At 40.1% G+C, this 23,546-nt stretch overlaps 1 protein-coding gene across 1 annotated transcript in view; it reads right to left on the minus strand.

The window, feature by feature from the left end:
• The window catches only part of LOC149779599 (E3 ubiquitin-protein ligase ubr3-like), a 126,458-nt gene extending 116,497 nt beyond the window's left edge, over positions 1–9,961 (minus strand). Inside the window, exons 1-4 of the mRNA XM_089940369.1 lie at positions 9,731–9,961; positions 6,562–6,775; positions 2,915–3,051; positions 1,019–1,165 (exon numbers count right to left, since the gene is read on the minus strand). Of these exons, the coding sequence (XP_089796495.1) occupies positions 1,019–1,165; positions 2,915–3,051; positions 6,562–6,775; positions 9,731–9,956 (724 nt within the window). The 5' untranslated portion in view covers positions 9,957–9,961. The remainder of the gene's footprint in view (positions 1–1,018; positions 1,166–2,914; positions 3,052–6,561; positions 6,776–9,730) is intronic.
• Between the last annotated feature and the right edge of the window lie 13,585 nt (positions 9,962–23,546).

Raw genomic sequence — 23,546 nt, forward strand, 5'->3', positions numbered from 1 at the left:
CAGCATTGTTTTGTTCAGTACATTCTTCCAGTCCACAAGACATGTACTGCAAAACTGTTCCCAAATTATTTTATTATCAGTTAAACTAATAATGTGTTGCATATTTTACCTGATTTATCGTTTCATAAAAAACTGGTGAGAATACAATTAAAACATTTTGTAGTGGAAGAACATGTACAAAACACATATTCCGACAGGGTTAAACAATTTAAGCAAAACTACTGAGTCCATAATCACCCAAATATAATTGAATCTTTGGGAACTGAAACTAAGTTTAAAGTCACAAGAGCAAAACATGGACCCCAACATAGAAATAAAAGCAAGAACAATCGAAGGTTAAATGCCTACAGGTATGCATGTACACAGTACAGACAAAGGGTTGGGGCAAGTTATTCGGTAAGTGCTAATGGACATGTACATATCACAGAGACAGAGTTGGGGTGAGTTATTCAGGAAGCACTGATGGACATGTACATAGTGCAAAGAAACAGCTGGGGCAAGTTATTCAGTAAGCACTGATGGACATGTACAGTGCAAAGAAACAGCTGGGGCAAGTTATTCAGTAAGCACTGATGGACATGTACACAGACATGTACATGGTGCACAGAAACAGCTGGGGCAAGTTATTCAGTAAGCACTGATGGACATGTACACAGTATTGAGAAAAGGTTGAGGCGAGCCATTCATAAGAATATCTTTAAATACTTTTTTTAAAAAATGTAACTGTTCAACAGTAATAATTTTTTCCAGCTGCCTGCTAAAAATCAGGTCAATGAAAATTATCCCTCTTCAGAGTTCAGAACTCCATTCCAAATTTTGTAAATCTCCAGAGCTGTCCTGACCTGACCTGTCTTTTCTGTCACATGAATGCTTTGCATAATCTTGACAACAAACTTCCTGGGACAGACAGATGGACAGACTTGTAATCATAAAGATGGAAGGACAAAACTAAATCAAGATGACCCCACTGAAGGCAGTGGGGCAGGACATTAAGACTTGTTAAAACTTAAGTACTCACCCTTGGTAAGGTTTTGGTAGTCTGTGGGGTTAGTTAGGGCAAATGACATAACCCTTCTCATTGCAGCCCCCATGTCACTCAAACTGTGCAGAAAGCCAAGAAACAACTCTGCATCCTGCATGGCAAGCAGATATGTATCTCTCATCTCTGTAAATGAAATGAAACTTGAAGGAAATTTGAAAATATGTTGTTGTTGTTGTAGGACTGAACACCATTTTTCAGCCCAAGATAGGCTATAAATGGCGGCCAACATAAATGATGGAGGAAGAACCCAGGACCCCCCCCCCATGAGAGAACCACCGACCCACGAGAAGTTACTGGCAAGCTTTCTCCTGTACCCACATTGACCACACCCAAGACTCAAACCCACGCAGACAGAGGTTAGACAGCAGTGATCCGTAACAGTGAGCACTTTAGACCACTCAGCCACTTGAGGCCCCCTAAAATATGTAGGTTAATCATAACAAACAAAATCCAAGGGAACCCTGTTACAATTTACTTTATTTTAATACAAATTCAGACACCATACAGTCATATCAGGGCTCCGAAGATCTAGTATTAGATGTCCCTTATTCCCTGACACTAATAATTCAGTCAATTCTCAAAAACCTGTTGCTTACTTATAATAATGTTAATGTTATTACATACCCATTATTAATTGTCACCAAGTATGGGGCTATCTTAATCCTGATTAATTATTATATAAACTGGCAAGTTGTAAAATTATGACTACACATTTTAATGGTAATTTATTTAATCGCTACTCACCAAAACAATCATTATTCCCATTTTTTTCTTGCTATAATACAGTTCATTACATAATGCGATCCTAAGTACCAAGTTATGGTGCAGATCACTGTAAGACAAGTTCGACATGCAAACTCCAGCATTCCAGCTAAATTAGAATAGAAGGACACTGTACATTACCCCAATTCTGGAAAGTTCAATGAAACACTGCTTCACTGATAATGTACCCTGCCCCATTTAATGACACACTGCCTCTGTTGCACTGCACTCTGCCCAACAAAATGACATGATGCCTCTTTTATATTGCACCCTGTCCCATTTAATGACACACTGCCTCTTTTACATTGCACCCTGCCCCATTTAATGACACACTGCCTCTGTTGCATTGCACTCTGCCCCACAAAATGACATGCTGCCTCTTTTACATTGCACCCTGCCCCATTTAATGACACACTGCCTCTTTTACATTGCACCCTGCCCCATTTAATGACACACTGCCTCTGCTGCATTGCACTCTGCCCCACAAAATGACATGCTGCCTCTTTTACATTGCACCCTGCCCCATTTAATGACACACTGCCTCTTTTACATTGCACCCTGCCCCATTTAATGACACACTGCCTCTTTTACATTGCACCCTGCCCCATTTAATGACACAGTGCCTGTTGCATTGCACTCTGCCCCACAAAATGACATACTGCCTCTTTTACATTGCACCCTGCCCCATTTAATGACACACTGCCTCTTTTACATTGCACCCTGCCCCATTTAATGACACACTGCTTCTTTTACATTGCACTCAGCCCATTTAATGACACACTGCCTCGCTGCATTGCACTCTGCCCCACAAAATGACACACTGCACCATGCCCCATTTAATGACACACTGCCTCTTTTACATTGCACCCTGCCCCATTTTATGACACACTTCCTCTTTTACACTGCACAAGTAAATTTTGCATGTGTTTAACAACCTAAAGTGAACCTCAAACACAAATTATCAAAATCTTTTCCCCATTATGTAAATCCAATAAGTAATATTATACAAGGTTGTATGGCTTAATTGGTTTGGGTTTAAATTCAGAGTCAACACACACACACACACACACACACACACAGACACACACACACAAAATTACATAGTCTTACCTGGTTTGGAGTTGCTTCTTAGATGGTATATTAGTCTTAGAAACAATCTTGGCATCATGGCCTCTGCCACTGCCAACAAGTCACTAGGTGGTGCTGACAGTTGGTGTTTCCTGTCTGGTCCATGACGCAGACAGAATCTAGAAGATAAAACATTGATACTATCAAACCCTGGATCAGACTATCATAAAGCCCTTGTATTTCTGTTTTTACTAAAATTGTTTCATTTTTTTCTGCTAGGTGCACATTAAAAAAAAAAACAATATGACTGATACAACACAAAGTCTACTGAAGCACTGTACTCTTTCGTGTACACCACTCCCTCAATAACCATGTACAACTGGGTCAACAAGCATAAATGAGGGCACCATTTGCTAAGTAAACCCCTAAAAAATTAAGGGACAAACTTTGACAGTGTGAAGGGGTGCATATGTTAAATGGTTGAATAGCAATTTAGCAATATCAATTTAAATAAACCAGCTGTTGCTAATGAAGTAGTTTGCTTGACCTATTTTTATCAAGATAACAAATCTCTGAATGATCATTAAGAACATTACTTCGAGAGGTTTCAATACACCTCACATATTTACAAATGAAAACAGTGTGCATCACTGCTTTTTGCATGTGAATGTAGATACATTAAATTGCAACTGTTGACTCAGAACAAAACAATTTATTTTTCTTCAAATGATCAAATTATTTTACGAAAGCAAAATTATATTTTTTGTTGCTCTGTAAGTAAAAGATTGATGCAGTGATTTTGTTGCAAGTAACAGTAAAATGTCTGCTCACCTGAGTGCCATTCAGGAATGTTTAGTTCACTATATACTTTAGAACTCACTTCTCCATAATGAACCTTATCTATAAAACAAAGTTTTCTATGTACCTAGTGTGCCTCTCACTTGGTTCTCTTGCTATTCTTGATCACATTTGTAAATGAGTAGAATAAACCACCGATTAATGATAGTTACTTTAATTACGGTATATGTAATTACATAATAACAATACTTAAAAGTATTCAATTGGTCACTGGAATGCGTTGACTTGACACAAGACTGTGACCACTAGCTCTTATACAGGTAAAATTTGCATGCCTTTAACTTTTTTATTCCACCTCTTTACTTGATTTGATACAAAAGATGTAATTAACATGATAATACAAAGAAGGTAATTGTCACATTTGCTCAACCCCAGTTTGTAAGGTGTGTATAATCTAAGGTATTAGTACAAGCCATGTTTGATGTCTGAACATAGCCACAGGCTAAGGTTAATCTCTTACGCAAGGTTACCATGACCAGAGTAAAGATCTGACACTTGGATCGGCACAGGCTTTAGATCGAGAAACTTCCCACCTATGTGTTAGAAAGATCAGAGGAACCCGCGAGGACCGGGGCATGTTCTAAATCCATCCCCACGTGGACAGATAGCGAGAAGGACATTGTCCACAAAGTCTGATTGGATCAAATCAAAGCAACACCCAATTGGAATTGAGACGGATGGCATGATAACAATTTTGATCCGAATTATAACTTCTAACTAGCAAGCAAAAATTTAGTTCTCCTGGGAAGATTGCTGAGCAAATAGGATTACTCCAAGAAAGCCACTCGTAATTTGGCAGGAAAACTTACAGAGGAGATTCTAAGGAAAGACAAAGCTTCGTAAAGGTCAGTAAGTTATTTGCTCGACTTTTGCAGAATATTATGGCATTGTAATTGTAATTATATGTAGTATGTATACTTAATTACTATGATTGTTTAGTACATAGAATTACCTTTGTAGTGTTTAGTTTACATGCGTATTTGAGAAATGAGTTTGAGTATTATGTAGAGAATTATATAGATTGTTAGCTTGTGGTCAGAATTAATTTTGTCATTTGCTAATAGGTTACTTTGTAGTACACTAGTGCATTTATTCATTTGAGATGTTAGAATTTACACATGCTTAAACTGTGAGTTTGGAAAATGGTTGAAGTGAGTAAGACTGGATAACATGGATGTATGGGTATATCAGAGCATTTATATATGAATATTTGTGTAGTTTGTGTGAGCTGTAATGTAAAGAAATGCACCTGATTGTTATGATATGGTTTAGTATAATGAGATTATGAATAAGTACTGACGTGACGCAATTTAATGATGTATGTATGAGAAGTAATTGATGCCATGCTTTATTATGACGTTGTTTTACCATACAAGGATGTGTGAGTATTTCGATGTGAATGAATGCGTGACCGAAGAAATTTAATAGCCACTATCTGATGATAGGCTGAGTGTAGTGTGAGATGATAGGGCCTAGGGAAATATTGTACCATCCTTGTATTTTCACAGGAAGCTTTTTGGGAGACCGAACTTCCGGTTCAGTGAGTCACGAGTCTCTAAGAGGGGAAACAGAAGACTTGCAGAGCAGTCAGTCAACAAATCTAGTCAGTATAGAGTCGAGGAGGAGGAGGAAAATGGGTCAAGGAGGAGAAAGTGGAAAAGGGGAAGTATAGAGAAGTCAAGGAGGAGAAGGAATTTGGAGAAAGTCAGGAGGAGGAGAAGGAATTGGAGGAATAGGAGAGAATACACAGATGAGTAGAATACAAGGACAGGTGGAAAGCTATCTCACACTACAAATCAAATGATGCAATAGGCTATCATAGGGTTGAGCAGAAGGAAATTGTAATCACTTGACTACTGAATTGTTATTAAATTGTTATTAGTTGAATTTCACTTTTTTGTATATTCAATTATTTAGCTGTCGGCATTGCTGAATGAGGGCTCAGAGCTTTACATCTGTCTTTCACTAGTTTAACTTCCAACCAAAATTGAGCCTGGGTGGGACTTCTATAATAATTTAAATAACTATTGGAAGCACCCCACCCCACACCTACCACAGTAACGGCATAACAAAGCTGGGACATGCCACAGTACAGTTTTCCTTTGTAAAAATGCAACACACACTTTCTTGAGTAGGTGATCAAACGGTTGATTAAGTTTTCACAGAAACATTGGCAGGCATTGCTGTAAGGGTCAATTGCCACTTGCAGAATTTAAATACAAGATAGCATATCGCTTTTATGATGACTACAATGTAAGTGAATTAAACGATAAAACTGAAACACAACTTCACATGACAGGACTGATTTAATTTGTATTTTTTTTTCAGTGGTGCAACCAGTAGATATTTTTAAAGTTTTAATTGATCAATATTTCACTGCATATTGTTGTTTACAGTGTATTCTGAATTTTTTAACAAAGAAACTGCAAGAGTCAAAGTAATAAAGGGGAATGTATTCCTCTGATTGGATACGACTAAGGAGTCAGATAGGGGTCATGTTCATTTAAGTATGGCATTCCAATACTAACTGTAACATGGAATAATTAGCTTTGTGTTCTTGACAACGATGCAATGCAAAATAATATTGAAAATTCCAATGAATACTGTCTAAACTGAAACAGGATTAAATGAGTTCATGATACTGATGATGATAATGCTCCCTGAAGAGGCAATTCCTACATTCTGTTAGCTAAAGTTAAATGCAAGTTGCACATAATTCATGCATATTTAACAAGAGTCATTAAGAAATTTTGAAAGACCTGGAAGTATGTGTATCTTATTCATTTGGAACATTCACAAAGAATGTTATTTGTAAAAGAAACACAACTTACCCTTTAGGATTCATGACACTGACATCCCCACAATCACAAGCTCCACCTGCCTGACTACGAAACATGTTGAAGTCATGTCCCTCATGGTTTCCTGCCTGGAAACATTCCGCACACAATGACATGCAAGGCGATATCCCACATGTCCGACACCTATATGCAACGAAGTTGGCTGTCCATACCAATCCACAGGTTACAGCATTGTCATATTGTCGTACTGTAATTATAATTTTTATTTAGTATGAAATTGTGTCCTAAAAGATGATAACTGTCAAGAAAAATGTATGAGTCATGACATCATAATCTGAAAAATGTTTAAGCATGAAACTTAAAGTATGAAAACTCTTTACAAGATATAACTTAAAGATCATCATAACTTTTGCAACTCTACTAGCATGCAAAATATCAATGACAGGCATGCCCTGAGTACTGAGGCGCAATATTTTCAATGGAGCAAACTTCTCAAACTCAAGGTCCCAAAACTGAGAAAGACAATCTAAATCTTGTGTGTGTGTGTGTGTGTGTGATTTGGATTTTTTTAACGTAGCTCTAACAATCTTTCAGTCATACTGCTACGATGTTTGCAGCGTGGCAGTTTAAAGTTATGTCTAGCAGTTGGGCATCATGCTGCAGACATGTAGCATCTTTCATCCAATCATACTGTCCTGCCACCAGGCCAACCTGTCCAAACACTAACTTCTTAATGCTGAGCACCTAGCAAGGCAATGGTTAGTATCATTTTTATAAGTCTCTGGTATGACTCAGTCAGGGTTTGAACCTGCAACCTCCCGTATCCGTGACAGATGCTCTAACCACTATGCCACAAGAGCAGTCAATATAAAATAAAATTAGAATAACAAAACTTTCAAATTTTTCATGATTTTTTCAAGAAGTCTGCCAAATTTCCAGGCTATAGGACTATCCAAAGTATCATATTTGATTTAAGGATTTTCTACCTGAAATTTAGTTTCTTGCCTGAAAAAAAAATTCAGACACTAGGACCACCAGAGTTTTCTAGAATTTCTGAAAAGCAATGGCTGATGCTAAATGTCCAATTTATTATTTTTTCAACTAAAACCATAGATTCAGTTCTTCACTCCTGACAGCTTTTCTGGCATTTCATTGTTCTAGAGCCAACTATTGTCCTACCTCAATTTTGAGGTTTCAGATCAGTTGGGAGGAGGGATATTGGGTTTGGCCTATCGGCTAAAAGTTGGATGGGGTGCATAATCTATGAAACTAATAGATTCAAAGAAACCAATTTATCAAGCAAAATATATTTTTTTTTATAATAATTCTTACCAACTCATTCTCTTATAATATCAACCACCTCACAGACAATTCAGCTTGCCTAGTAAAAAAAAAATGCTTCTTTTAAGAATTAAGTGTTTTAATATAGTCTACTTACTGAGACAGAAATCAATGTAGATCAAGCTAACATTGGACAGAGGGCCTAGCACCAAAGCACATCATGTAAATTGAAATCATTCATCAATTTATAACTTTAAAACTATTTTCTATCTTTACTGACCAGAAGTTCCATAACAATGGTTGTTTACATGGGTGCAACTATGGCGAGAAAGTATCCATACTTCCCTTTAATCTACCAATCAAAGAAAACTGCTTTGTGTCATGTCAGGCTATTGTAAATGGGTAATCATCTGGATGTTATAAAATAAACACTTCTTCAAATAATGTTGGCTGTCCTTCCCATTGCTGCCAATATATCACAAGAATTCAAGATATATAATTCTTACACAAATCTACACAATTTGAAACAATGAGTTCAAAATTCTACTGTTGCTATCTTTTTAAGACTTGTATGATGAAGTAGGTTAACAAATGTACTTTCCTTGCAAGGGCAAACTTGGTTGGGAATTATGAGAATGGCAGGAAGTGTCACCAATTCATGAAATTAATATTGTTGTTGTTGTTGTTGTTGTTGTTGTTGTAGGGTTTAACGCCATTTTTCAGCACAAGATAGGCTATACATGGTGGCCAGTATTAATGGTGGAGGAAGAACCCGGGAAAACCTCGGAAAGATCCACCAACCCACAAGAAGCTACTGGCAAAGACTCGAACCCACGCAGACAGAGATGAGATGGCAGTGATCTGTAATGGAGAGTGCTTTAGACCACTCAGCCACTCGGGGCCCCTGAAATTAATGTTACATCCAGAGACAGATAATGTGACAGTTTATTTATTCATTTCATTTTGAGTATATCTGCATGAATTTTTATATTTATATTTATGTTTATATTTATATTTATATTACCTATCATCAATTAAATAAATATTAAAGTTAACTATCTATTGTTGACGATAAATGACATAACGCCAGCAATGTAATTTTGTCACTATTTCTTTAAACATAATTTCCAGGTTGTATTGCTGAACTGCTGCTATCTTACCCATGTCTCCCTCCCTAGTGACCTGATTTCTGATTAAAGCAACTTCACATATACACCATTTTAGCATGAAAATAAAAATTACTACACTCAATTTGAAAAAGAAGGAAAAAAACAGCCTGATCAAGGATAAGATCAATCATAAAGAAAACAGTAAACAAGTGTATAAACTAAGTTAAGAGAGCATGATCAGAACAAATTATTTTCTAATACACAAATAAGTAGATATATCTGACTGTGTTTATGCTTTTATTATCAAATGTTTTACATCCAATGGTTTCTTTTTTTACTTTAGCCTGTAATTTATTAATGTAAGGGTCTGTTTGTATATATAAAAAAAAAAATTGTACATGCTGGAAATAGGGATTCTTTAAATCAAATAGTAGAATATAACTCATTTCCCACCAAGAACCAGTACACTTATACCACATTTGCAAAAGCATACACTGATGAAGAAACCAGGCTAATACAGTTCTAGAGATTCAGCAACTTCTCGCTGATTATATCTGTTCGTTACTCGTATTACAAATTCCAGCCATGCCTGCATGCCCCTCCTGATTCTCTCTGACCTTTAATCACTGTTGCATCTTTGGGTGGCATCCAAATAACTGCAGTAAGCGCATAGCATAACATTACTTACACACCCAAAATATGACCTTACTGAAAACTGAATTAACCCTTCTAAAGAAAAATTCTACTTTAATTTACAACAAGTGTTTTGCATGATATCAGACTGCATGGAGAGCTAGCAACATAAACAACACCTGATTTGGCAAAGTCCTCGAAAGTACTTCCACCGGCTATCAGCCATTTACACCAGTCAATTGTTTCAAAATCATCGATCTGCTTAGTGGTGGGGTCCAAAAGATGGTTCAATAAATCCTCTAACTTCTGTGATTCATTCTGTCGATAACACTCTCCTTTTATGGACGTAGCAACAGTTCTTTTGCTCCGCTTCAGGAGAGATGTCATTTCGGAGGAAGCGGCCATCTGCAAAATTTTGACAGACGAATTCTGGGAAAATAATAACTAATCTGTAGTCAGAACTACGGTCACATGACTAAAAATTGAAAAAGGGGAAGAAAAAAAAAAACAAAGAAGGAAGGAATGATAATTTGTACAATAAGGTTAAACACTAGAGTTTAGTGGAGTCATAGATGAATGACATTTCATACAAAAATGGTTTTCTACAGTTTCATCATCACATTCATCTGACTTATATTAAAAACAGCAAACTATATAATATATGCATAGCAGTATCGTATCACAAAAAGGTGTTCCTGATTATACATCGATATTTTATACCTTCTTAGATAGACTTAATGTACGGAAGTTAAGTATGCAGTATTCTGAAAAAGTGTAATATATGCGGACTTCTTATCTATAACGGAAATACTCCTTTTTCTGATTTTTACATAGGAAAAATTATATATTCTGAAAATAGAATATTTTAAGTGCTCGTAGATATTTCATTTGTGTAATATTTATCTACATAAATGCAAATATTCCAGTTTAGGAATACTTGAACTGGACGAAATATGCAATATTTTAAAGCATACATACCTCAAAGATGACGATGTTGACGGTATAAAAAAAAATATGAATGGAGAAACGAAAACAAGGACATAAATAAGGAAAGTGGTCATGTAAATTTACAAGGATCAAATATGATGCCGTATATGCTAGTGAATAAGTCAATTCCAACTGTAAGCTGCAATGAACCGGATCTGCCGTCACATAATGCGCGGACAGATAAACATCTGTGCAATCTGTAGCAACGTTAGCAATGTAAGCAAACGATAATCAGGTATTACATGCACAGTAGAGACTTCATTGATTAAATTTGTACAATATTTCTTTTTCTAGCCTTCGAGGGGTATGTCTTTAAGTTTTTACAAATAAATCCAGAATCCATATACAGTATTTATGAATACGTTTTTCAAACATGCACTGACATCTCAGAAAGCAAAACATCATCGATCACATAGAAAAAATTTAAACTTTGAAACAATAGTAGTGAATGGGGATGGTATAGGGTCTATGGGACTTATCATTAAAAATACCCTTGGGAACATATAGGGTCTATGTAAATTTAACATGGAGAAAAATCGTGGGAACATATAGGGTCTATGGGAATTAACATGGCCAAAAACCCTGGGACAATATAGGGTCTATGTAAATTTAACATGGCCAAAAAACCCCTGGGACTGTATAGGGTCTATGTAAAATTGAAATAGGGAGGGTCTCTATTTTTTTTTTTAAAAAAAAATAAAAAATAAAATAAAAAAAAATAAAAAAAGGGGTAGGCAATTCAAAGGCTATTTCTTTTCGAGAAATATGGGGGCCCTGAAAAGGGCCTTTGGGTTTTCTTCTTCTTCTTCCTCTTCTTCTAATTTCTTCTTTTTCTCCACCAAGTTCTTATTTTATCTCCTACACTCTTCTTCCCTTTCTTTTTTTTCTTCTCCTCCTCTTCTTTCTTCTTCTCTTCCTCCTCTTCTTTCTTCCTCTTTTCATTTTCTTCTTCTTTTTCAATTTTTTCGTTCCATTTGCGTATTCTTATTCTTTCCTCTTCATCCTCCTTCTCCTCCTTTATCTCTTTCATGACACCACTAATCTTGTCCTTTGCTTTTCTTAAGTTATTAATTTCCATCTTTACACGATGGGGACTATAGGAATAATGGTCTTCAACGAGTCTTATTAGCATCTGTTCCATTATTCCTAAGTTGTCTAAAACGTCTTGCAAGGTTTGTATTTTGTCCATTTGGTTTGACGCCATCTTCTTTTTATTCTTTGCAGAATGGTTTGAACAACGAACACTGTGGGTTCTTATAGTGAAAGCGCGGACGTGAAGGAAAACATCCCCCTAATAACATAAAATTGATCTTACCTAGATCATGACCTAACATCGCGCGTACGTGAAGGAAAACATCCCCCTACTTTCTCATTTCATATAACCACAACTATACTCTCTACATACGCTAAGAATCAATAAATAAACCCATAATCTACTATTCACACAAACTTACTTCACCATTTACAAACACAAACTTACTTCAACATTTACAAACACAAACACACACACAATCACATACACTTTCACTATTAAAAAAGAGTTAGTGTTTATTTTCACACTACTCTACCTACACACATTGGCAAATCGATCGTTATTTCTTTTCTAGAGTATTGGGTAGCCCTGAAAAGGGCTGTTGTTTTTTTTTTAAACTCCAGATGCACCTATCTAATGGTTGCACCTTCCTGGCCTTGCGCCACACACGCATCTTCTTCCCCAGTCTTCTTTCACCTTTCTTCTGGGGAGCGCAGAGGGAGGATGATTCGCTTCAACACCCCAATCCTCTGTCTCGGGAATATTGAACGACATCCTCTCTTCTCTTTTCTTTTCCTCTTCTTCCCTCTCTCTTCTCTCCTCCTCTTCTTTCTTCATTCTTGCTTCTTCTACGATAGCCTCCGCTGATAGTTCGTTTACTATGCGCCTGGCATATTCCAGGTGCATCTGGAGTTCTAACAGTTTCACTATTCTGCTATTCATTCTTGTGTTGATCAATCAACAAGGGTAGCTGGACTGCCGAGCGAGTTTCAATTTATACTGAAAGCGCGGACGTGATGGAAAACATCCCCCTAAAACATAAAATTCATCTTACCTAGATCATGACCAAAAAAAACAACAACAACGCGCGGACCTAAAAGAAACACTCACTCACTTTTTATGCTACCCATCACTATTTTAAAATTTTTTATAAATCACTTCAATAGACTATTTACATACGCAAAGCAATCCAATTTAACCCCAAATATACACCTCAAACACCAAAAAAGACATTATTTTAATCTACTATCCATACCAACTTACTTAATCACTTACAAACACAAACACACAAACACATACCCTGACATTTTTTTAAAAAAAAGAGTTAGTGTTTATTTTCACACTACTCTACCTACACACATTGGCAAATGGATCGTTATTTCTTTTCTAGAGTATTGGGTAGCCCTGAAAAGGGCTGTTTTTTTTTTTTGTTTTGCTATGGCATTCTTTTTTAGTTTCTAAGAATGCGATGTCCTCTGAGGATAGACTTTCTGGCGATAGGTCTGCTTCTTCGGAAAGAGAAGAAGAACTCTTTGGTGTCGATACGGCAATCGACAAAGCCTCTGTCAGCTTCAGGTTGCTGCTGTTGTTGCTGCTGTTGCTGCTGTTGCTGCTGTCTCTGAAGTCTGTACTTCTCTGTCCATTCTTCTTTCTCCCTGTTCATTTCTTCTCTGAAGAGCTCTTCTATCAGGTCTTCAGTGATTTTTAACATTCTCACATTCTCTATTTCTTCTGGCTTCGGTATCAGACTGTGTCTGACCCTATGCAAATTCACGTAGGCTTCGTTGAGCTTAGCTAGTTTGGAGCACATCTTCGTAGGAGGATGAGTCGACAATGGATGGTTAGACTGGGAACAAACCGGTTCTTAAAGTCAAAGCGCGGACGTGAAGGAAAACATCCCCCACACGGTTTTTCGAGCCGCAACGTTCATGAGAGGGATAGTAAGAAATGAAAGAGCATCAATCCAACATTCTTATAGCTAAACAAAAGACAAAAGCATCTTTTCAAAACACAACATTTTTTATTCAAAAATCACTTAACACTAAACAACAACTCTAACATTTTTAACAATAATCCAACACTATAACATCAAACAATTTTTTCAAATCACAAACATTTTTTTCTCATTTTACAACCTACTTTAAACAGGGCTGACAACGTTGTGAATGAAATTGTGATTTCCACTGTTGGAAATCATTAGGCCATTGATGGACACTACGTTTCCTAGCTTGAGACAAAAGATAAGCATAATGGTCACAAAACCATCGATCTACTTTCACATCGTTTCTAGCAGAAGAACGAGGATCGAAATGAGTCACTAAATGTTCTAAGGAATAGTCCAGGCTGCGATGATGCAGAAAATACACACAGTACTGTCCACACACCAAGGAATCTCTGCCTTGTAATTTCACATTATTGAATCGGGTGGTTTGAGCATTTCTTCTCATAAAGTCGATGATATCGTCTTCCAAAGGGGGCAATCCGTACGAATCGAAATATTCCACACATCCTTCTTGAGGAAAGTAGACGGCTACCCAGTGGGTTCCTGGGAGATGACTGTCGTCCGTGTTGATCACGTAAGCTTGATGGTCTTTAGGTTTGCGATGAGGGAGTTCATCTTTAGCACAGACGACAGGATTCCAAGAAGCCGTATACGAACTGTGGTTCAAAAGGTAATAAAGTTCCCAGGTATCCATTGTTTTGTGTTTTCTTCTTCACAGGTAATAATAAGTCGTCAATTCGATCCTGACTTTTTGCTTGAAAATGTCTGACGAATAAACGGTTATTCGTTCTGTTTCCTCACTCTGATTCAGGAGAGCTTCTATACGATGGATCTCTTGAGTGGTTAATGGTGGACAAGAATGTTCACGCAAGTCTTTATACCACTGGTGCAACACGTCTTTGTTCGAGATGAGACTCCAAGCTTCGTCCAGATACTCGTCCAATTTTTCTTCTTGACTTAACATTAGGCATTTATCGTGTTGAATTTGACTGGGATGATCGTTTTGACATCCATAGCAATTTTTCTTGATCAATTCCGTCATTTTATCGACCAAGTGTTTGGCAAAACAGGAGACTAAATGGGCTTCTTGTTCTGGCCATCTCGACTTCATTATGATCACTTCTTCTTCTTCCACAGTCTCCTCACATTTCATGTCCAAAGTTTCTCCACTAGGTAAAGAGGGATAACAGTCTTCCATGACTTCTAGTAATCTAGAATGACTTCTCTCAAACTGTTGATTTCTATGGTATTGTCAAATTCTGCATACAGGATGACGTTCACTGTGTGATCTGGAGGTGGATTTGCAAACTGAAGTTCCACACGAATCTGGCCTGATTTTATAGGGTGGAAATGTCCCTCGTCGCTGCCTTGGTCTGGAGTGAAATCAAAACCCCACAAAGCATAGCCTCCTGCATAATCGTCGTACGAAATACCGTGACTGGTGTTGGTTCCTAACTGTCCCGTGGCTTCGTACAGGGACAAGTACGATCTCAAATAATTCTTTGCGACACCAAAGTTGGGCTCAAAGGGTCGGGTACACAAGGTCTTGCCGTCGCGACTGACTTCGATCTTGGACACATTGTAATGTTGAAACTCAAAAGGATTTTGATCGTGGGTTCCGTTGAAGGCTGAATTCCTGACGATACCAACAATCAAACGTTTGGGTAACTGTCCTTGGAACAGATGATCTTCGATCATAGATCGCTGTCCAGCAGGAATGGTGAACGTTTTCACTTCTACGCGTCGTATCGGATACTTGGCAGTCGTTCTGCTCAACGTCTGACTGACGTCGTTTCCCACTTTAGGTAACACTTCCACACGACGCACGTAAAGTCGGGCTTCTTGAATGATAGTTTTGTATTCGTTGGCATGGGCCATCAAATGGAAAGTGGCACTGCTACGATTCAGTCTCAGACGGATATCCACCCCATTCAGCAAATACTTTTCTTGTAACCACATGTCCAAATGCAAACGATCCATCAGTTCTAAACTTCGCCCTTGCAGAATTTTCTTACGACGGTCGTTAAACCCCACATTGTGAGGATTGTCATCTTCTGTCAGGACTGTGTCGCTAAACGTGCCTACACCTGCTGTGTCAGGTTTCCATACCACGCAAGCATCCAGATGAGTATTCTTGGCTTCTTTTCCGTACGTCAAGAGATTTTCCAAGTAGGCACGATATGGGTAAGTATCCATGCTGCTGCTGACCAGTTTGTTATTCAAGTACAAGTCCACTTCGCTAAATAAGGAATGCATGAAATTGTTGACAGGAGCTACTCTAGCATCGCCTCCTGGATTGGTGTTGTCCGTTTTGATCACTTTCACTTTCAAATACAGGTAACTGCTATTCAGATCGATGTAATCTTCGGGTTGTCCTTTGATTTCAAACTCGATGGGAGCTGATTCCGTCAAAGAGGAGACGGGATGAAATTCCACCCACTGGGATTCTTGCATGGTCATCATCGTGGGGGGCATGGCAAACAGGTCCAGTTCCGTCTTGGAACAAGCGCAAGACTCTCGGTGCATCATTTTTTTCTCTTTCTCAATAATCGAAAACGTCTAAGTCTCGAACGGTTCTTCTTTTCTTGGCCTTTCTCGCTTGAAGTCTGGTGAAAGGGTGTTTTCTTCGTCGTCTCTTTCTGCCTTGTCCTTGCTGAATGCCTGACTCGGTAGCGTGCAGGGCATTTATAGGTGTGTCTCGTCGGCCCAAAATGTATTTACCCGTTTGCAGCAAGACATTTTTGCCTGCCCTCATGAAGGCTTCTTTAGGGTTTTGTTTGTCGATGATGACATTTTGGAGAAATTCTTTGCCTTGCGTCAGTGCCGCATCTTTCAAGGCGTGCAATCCGCGTGTCACCATCGATTTCAACACCGGAGCCACCGAACGAAAGGCCGATTTCAGCATGTCTCCTAAACCGTGTCCTCGCTGTCGAGCAACCCCTCGGTACACTGGATACATGACTTACTTACGAATCGTGAGAGAACCGTTTTCGAAAATGGAGTTTCACCGTGACTTTTCCTTTGGTGAATGGAATATTTTGTCCCAAATCTCCTTTTATAGCAATGTTGACCGCGTCCAAATACGACTTGCTGACAGGCAAATAGTGAGGATGGACAAATTCGTGATAAGTGTTTCCACCTTCCTCGTCAGTGACCGTGGCAGAATCCACTTTGAAAGGAATGACACGCAGTAACGGTACAGAGGTGTGTCCCACCACGTTATACTCCACCACATCGGAGTACACAAACATCAAATTCAGTCCTTGGGTCAGTTCTACCGGGGCACGAAATAACTTGCTAAAAGACTCGTTGTCGTAAACGATGGGTGATTCGTTTTTCTTCATCATGGCCATTCTCATGTTCATGTCTCCGTCCAACATGTCAAACAATTCAGGACAAAATAAAATGGACAGGATTTTACTCCCGTCAAATTTCATCAAGAAGCGACGAGCTGTTTTGTGGTATTCCATGGTGACACTTTTTTTGACACTTTCCAAAGCTTTCAGAAACACGACATTAAACCTGGAGGTAATGGTGCTCAGCAAATGTTGACCACTAAAATAATACCCTGGGGGAATGAACAAGTGATAGGTGGTGTACTTTTGATTTTTTGTGCCAGGGGTTTTCTTGTCATATTTGCCATAGGTATCCAAGTACTGTTGCAATTGTTCGTCATGAACTTCCACATCAAAAACATTTTGATTGGGAAGGACATTGAGGACTTGGGTTGGGTGAATCATTTCCACTAAAGCCACTTCCCAATGGGCTTCGTGATCTAAGGGGATGGTCTGAGGTAATTTGGCCGTGTAACAGCACAACGTGTTGTGGGGAAACACCTCCATGGAACTGTCACTGGGTAAGGTTAAGTAAAATTGGTTTTGGTGACTCATAATTCCAGAGTTCTGTGGCTGTCCGAGGGGTTATTAATGGACGTCAGAGGCGTGTCTCCGCCCAAAATGGGGTTCTGATTGTGGTTGGAGTGGTGACTGGCACTGGCACTGGACACAACGTTCCCGTTCGAGGAGAATTTCAGGGAGGGATTGGGAAGCAGGTAACCGATGCAACTGCTCAATAAAATGGTCCACAATTGTTTGTCTCCTTGTTGCAAACTCAAATTGGCAATGGCTGCCCCGATGACACAATACACCACGAAGATTTGGCAGAAAAAGACGATTTGCGTTTTAGGCACACGTTCTCCACACCACACCCACAAAGGTTGTTTTTGTAAATCTTGCACAGAAGAACTGGGTGAAGAAGGACTGGTCGACGTAGCTGCGTCTGCTGTGTGAAAGGGCATGATGGTCACTTCTTCTTTTTATAGTCGATGACTTGCGAAGCGTCGATCCAAGAATCGAAACTGGGTGGATATCCTTTCCAACGTACTTTGACTTCTTTGACACGTCGTTTGCCCACTTTACGGGTTCTGCGTTCGAGAATGCTTTCGATGTCGTACACGTCGTCTTCTTTTTTGGTGACACGTTGTAACTCGGGCAAATAAAACGTTCCTTTGAGCACTTCTCCGTTCATGTCTTCCAATTTATAGACGGCAGGATGACGGCCATGCACTCGTCCAGTGACGCGAAACAATTCGGTCGTCCAGTTAGGTAAATAACCTTTGTCGAAAGTGCGTTTGGTTTTGCCAATGCGCACCCAATCTCCTACGGCCAACACTCCCCTTTTCTTGGGGACAGTCCTCGTCGGGGACGTACCAAACAAACGCTCAAACACCAGCACTTTGTTGTCGGGAGTCACGTCTTGCGGGGCACGTCCGATGCTTCGATGGTAAGATTGGTTGTACGCTTGCACCAGGTGCGGTAAGATGTCGATGTACTTCAGAGTGTGGTGATGCGTAAAATATTTCCACATGCGTTCTTTCAAAGTGCGTTGAAAACGTTCCACGATGTTGGCTTTGGTTTCGGGATTCTCGGTGGTAAAAAAATGAATGTCACGTTTCTTTAATTCTTTTTGGAAAGCTTGGTTCAGAAATTCGGTGCCTTTGTCCGTTTGCCATCGAAAAGGGTGACGACCGCTTTGTTTCAACACCCGTTGCAGGGCTCGCACTAACTCGCTGCTCGATTTGGAAGTCAAGGGTACGACCCAGGCAAATTTGGAAAAGACGTCGATGACACAAAACAAATATTTGTAACCACGATTGTAGCTGGCCAAGTGAGAGACATCGGCTAAATCGGCTTGCCATTGATGATCGATGCCTTCCACTCGGGTGCGACTTCTGGCAAACTTGCGTCGAATGGGTTTGTGTAAAGTGTAGGTAGCTTGTTCTTGTAACCATCGTTGCACTTGAGGTAAACGGAGACTTTTCAGTCGAGTTTTGGCAGCACGATACAATTTTTGAACTCCTGCGTAACCTGCAGGATGGGAGGGATCGTAGTAAATGCTGGCTAAGACTTTTTCCATTTTTTGTGTTGGTTGGTGTGTTAATAAGACACCCACTCTTGGAGGATGCTACTCTTTTTCTCTTGGGGTACTTTCTTGGATTGCAATGCTTTGCGTGTGCGGCCGGCAATAGGTGTCGAAGAGGAGAAGGATGTCTGAGCGGGGGATATCGGTTCTTGTTTCACTTCTGTCTTCACTTCTGTCTTCACTTTCTTTTTCTCTTGTGAGGAAGAAGGGGTGGCCATCATCTTTTTAATCCATCCAATTCTGGAGGTAGGTGGTGTTGTTAACTTGCGTACTTTTTCTGGTGGAGTTTGAAACCCTTCCTCTTCTTCTCCTTTTTCTGTCTTGGTCACGGGTACTGGTGGTACTGGTGCTGGTACTGGTGATGGTGCTGGACTTTTCATCAAGGTCTTAAAATCTTTCAAAGTGGGTAGAGCTGTTTCGTCTAAAGCTTTCTGGTGAAAGAGTTGCAGTCGTTGCAAGAGTTGACCGTACTTTTGCGATTTTTCTGTTTCGGACAAATCTTGGCGATCCATCAAGGACTGCAATTCGTGTTGTAACTGGGACATCTCGCTCAAATTGGGATTGGGAGGTAAATGCGGGGTGCGTTGTTCTTGCCACCGATGGTATTCCATCCATCGTTTGTAAGGCACTAAAGCTAGTTTTCGTCCTTCCATGGGGTTGTCAGGGGTCGATTCTGAGATCTTGGGACTTTCGAAGGCCTTTTTATCTTGCTCCCACCAGTCCTCCCAACATGGTTCCCAAGACTCCTTTCAGTATGGGGCCTAGCAAGAGAGGCAAAATGCCTCCACGTTGCACTAACATCTTCTTTTTTTGACGAATGGGAATTTTCTTTCGAACCATTTGGCGAAGAACGTGACGATGTTTGCTTAAGCATTGTTTCTGGTGTTTGGACAATGGGATCGTGCCTTTCAAAACGTTCAAACAACATTCGCACACGGTATCGATGACCTCTTTGGAGGCCGTTTGAATGAGTTTTTTTTCGTAGGGGTGGAGAAGCTTTGGACAGGACAGATAACATGTCCCCATGTTTGGCTAAACGTGGTGGCAGTCCTTTCCTTTTCTTTCCTTGGGGTTTTCTGGAGGGTGACATCTTTGAGTCTTTAGGAGCACCTAAAAAACACTGATACCCTACTCGGTCACAGGCCTTTTTTATACTGGAACGCGTCGCCACTGATTGTCTTTACGGCGTATCAGTTTGAGGACAGGCATGACACGTCGTGCAGGGGTACGTAACGGACTAAATCGAGCCAGTTCTTGCTTGGACAAATCCAGTAAACTTTGTAACATGCCCGATCTTTCATGGACTTTGATTTTGGGAGAAGGTACTTTGTGAGCAGCAGCCACTGCCACTAAATTGGAGGGTCCTGCCACTGGGGAAGTTCTTTTGGGGGTCATCAACGGAGAAGTTCTTGGTGTGATCAACGTCTCCAAGTACTCTTCAGTTCCTGGTGACATCAACGGAGAAGTGGATAAACGTGAGGCTGCCGGAGACGCAGTCACCGCTGTGGCAGGTCGTGGTTTGCGAGTGTAAGGTTGCGTCCTGGCCGAAGTGCCTCTCTTGCGACTAGTTTTCTTCTGTGGACTTTTCTTTTTCTGAGGACTTTTTCTCTGTTTCTTTTTCTGGGGGCTTCTTTTCTTTTTCCGGGGTGGTGGTGTCTGGTCAGAGGAGGGTCCTGCCACTGGAGAAGTTCTCCTTGGGGACCTGGTCTTTTTCTTTTTCTTCTTGGGGCTTCGTTGGACTTTTGTCTTGGGGATAACTTTGGGGGCATTAGGATCCCATCTTAAGAGTGAGCGAATGATGACCCCTCCTAGAGTACCGCTCCCTCCAGGTTTCAAAATGATTTGTTTTTTGGTTTGAGTGTCGATGCGGGGATCAGCAAGTTGGACCAAAGCGACTTTGTTTCGATCGAAAAAGCGTTTGGTTTGATGAGGAATCTGAATGATTCCTTGGAGTAATTGACGTGCCGTCACCGTGAACCATCCGAAGACTTCTTTGAGACTAGCTTCTAAGACACGAGCTCGTGTTTGTGGGTCTTTTTCTCGACTGATGCCATACAAGGCACGAATCAATTTGACGGGAAGATGCGACTGAAGGGACGTCATGTTCACACTGTGTGAGACAGACGAAAAAGGGTCTGAGGTTTTTATAGATTTTTTCATGGGGAGTGAAATGAAGTCGAGGACGGAGACGTGTAAAGGACAGGCCCTCCGTCTTGGCACCAGTGGTGAAACAAGTGGGTACGAAATCGCAAATCCTCGGGGGTCGTAGGTTTCAAATCGACGAGTAAATAGGCGTGTGGTGTTTGAGTGGCATCGTCGTACGCCTGAGTCAGCCAAGGCGTTCCTAACTGTTTGGCTAAGACTTGCACTTGCGATTTATCTCGAGGGCTTTTAAACAAGACCACGTAATGAGCATTGAGACTGATGGTGCGATGGGCTTTACTTTGTTGAAACAAATTTTGGATGATGTAAACGACACTGGCATTACGGTGATGCCCTTTGCGCGTGAACCACAATTTAATTTCTTCTTCGTCTTCTCCTAACATGTCGTCGAAAATGACCAAATGGGTTTGACGGGAGTCAGAGACGATGCCGTCGTCTTCTTTAGGAATGCCTTCCAGAAACACGATGGAATCGCCTTGACTTTCTCGCAAGAGGTTGTACGCCGATTGCCACTCTTTGTAACACCACACGATCCGTTGAGGTGGCCGATCGATCAAATGATGTTTATGTTCGATCAAACGTTTGACGAATTCGGTTTTGCCTGAACCGCTAGGTCCAGCAATGAGCATGTTAAAGGGATGGCGAAGATACAAAGCCTCCCAACTGGCACGATCTAAGTGTTCGTCGATGACTTTGACAGTAGAGGAAGAGGGAGCAGAGACAGCAGAGGTAGCCATGGTGTGAGAAATGTCACTTGTGACACAAAAACAAACAAGACAAGAGTTTATATACTTGTTCAGAACACGTTTATTGAATGTTTTTTTTTTCAAACATGAATACGAAAGACAAAAATACATAAAAGCCAAAGGCTTAAGTACAACAATAAAAGGCACATGATAACGATGAACGTGGAATAAACACAAGTGTCTGTACAACATGTTTTGGGTAATGTTCTAACCAGTTCTATAGTAGGGGGTAAGGTCACACAAGTGTCCTCCCGAAAGGGTCTTTCAGGCCTGTCCACGACAGTCCTGTCCTGGGTGACGGGTTCTTCTGGCACCGTCACTAACACGGGTTGAAAAGTAACTTTTTTCCTTGAACAACTCTCGTGCATACTGGGCCACTTCTTGGGTCCAAGCCTCAAAACCCCATTCTTTCCAGGCACGGACATCTGTCCAATGGGGATGTAAGTCACAAGCTACACACACATCGTCATACACGTCTTGGGTAGCTAAAAGTTGACGAATCTTTTTTTCCTGTTGAGGTCGAGAAGTATCCAGATGAAACCGCAAGGCTTTGAGCAAAAGGAGTTTTTCGTGACCATTTAAGGCCATGGAGGTGGTAAGTACTGATCGTAAAGAATCCACAAAGAATCGGCTGGTAAACGAAATCCCAGAAAACAAGTCACTAAGACACACACCACTTGTCGTCCCAAATTGAATGGATACAGTTCTTGTAATAATTGATGGTAATGATCCACGGTTTGAATATGGTCATTGAGTTCCTTCCACGGAATCTGTTGGATGACCTGTGACATAAACCGTGGCATGGCAGCCTGTTTTTATATTCTCTTTTTTTCGGATGCAATACACGTACTTTCTAGCCAGAGATCTTCGTTCTCCAGTAGGGAATCTAAATCTTGCATACTGTAACCGAAACGTCAGAGTTCGTTTAGAAGTTTCCTCTTCCGCTAAGTAGATTCCACGTAACAAATGTTGGTAATCCTTTAACTTGTCTTCCTCAATGCGTTGCACTAGGTGAATCTCGAAGTAACCATAATCATGAACATGTCGATCATTAGCGACCTCAAAGTTTTGAACAATGTCTAACCATTGAAAGAATTTCTGACGAATCAGTTCTCTTATACCATTCAGGTACCAGTGGTTAAAGATCTGGTGACGTATCGGATGCAATTGTTCTTTACGTTTCACTTGTATTTTGACCAGCTCTCGGTAAATCCTTTCTCTCAACTCCACAGGCAAAGCACGAATGTTTTCTTGCAAAGTATTCATGAATAGGTCAGTCCGTACAATTCACAAAAGTAATCCACATAGTGAGTAATTTCTGACCACTGCCATTCAGGGTAACGTCCAAGAATGTCACTGAACTCTTTTGATGTAAATGGTCTAAAGCGATACAATAGGAGGAATGCACCCTTGACCCAAAGAAATCTAACACACTGGTTGACTTTTTTCACTTTCCTCTTATGAATTTCTCGACACAAAAGTTCTACAGTGACCCATTGAGATTTCACTCTGGCAAACCCCTGCCAAACTTCCTTGTAAATCTTCTCTTGTAGTTCTTTAGGTAATGATTCAATATCGTTTTTGAAATGAAGTTTAAATACTGGTCTCGGTGATGTCCAACATTTGACTCCTAGCCAATCTGG

The sequence above is a fragment of the Sinohyriopsis cumingii genome, chromosome 17 (genome assembly GCF_028554795.1).
Source record: "Sinohyriopsis cumingii isolate HCF-2022 chromosome 17, ASM2855479v2, whole genome shotgun sequence".
Taxonomy (NCBI): domain Eukaryota; kingdom Metazoa; phylum Mollusca; class Bivalvia; order Unionida; family Unionidae; genus Sinohyriopsis; species Sinohyriopsis cumingii.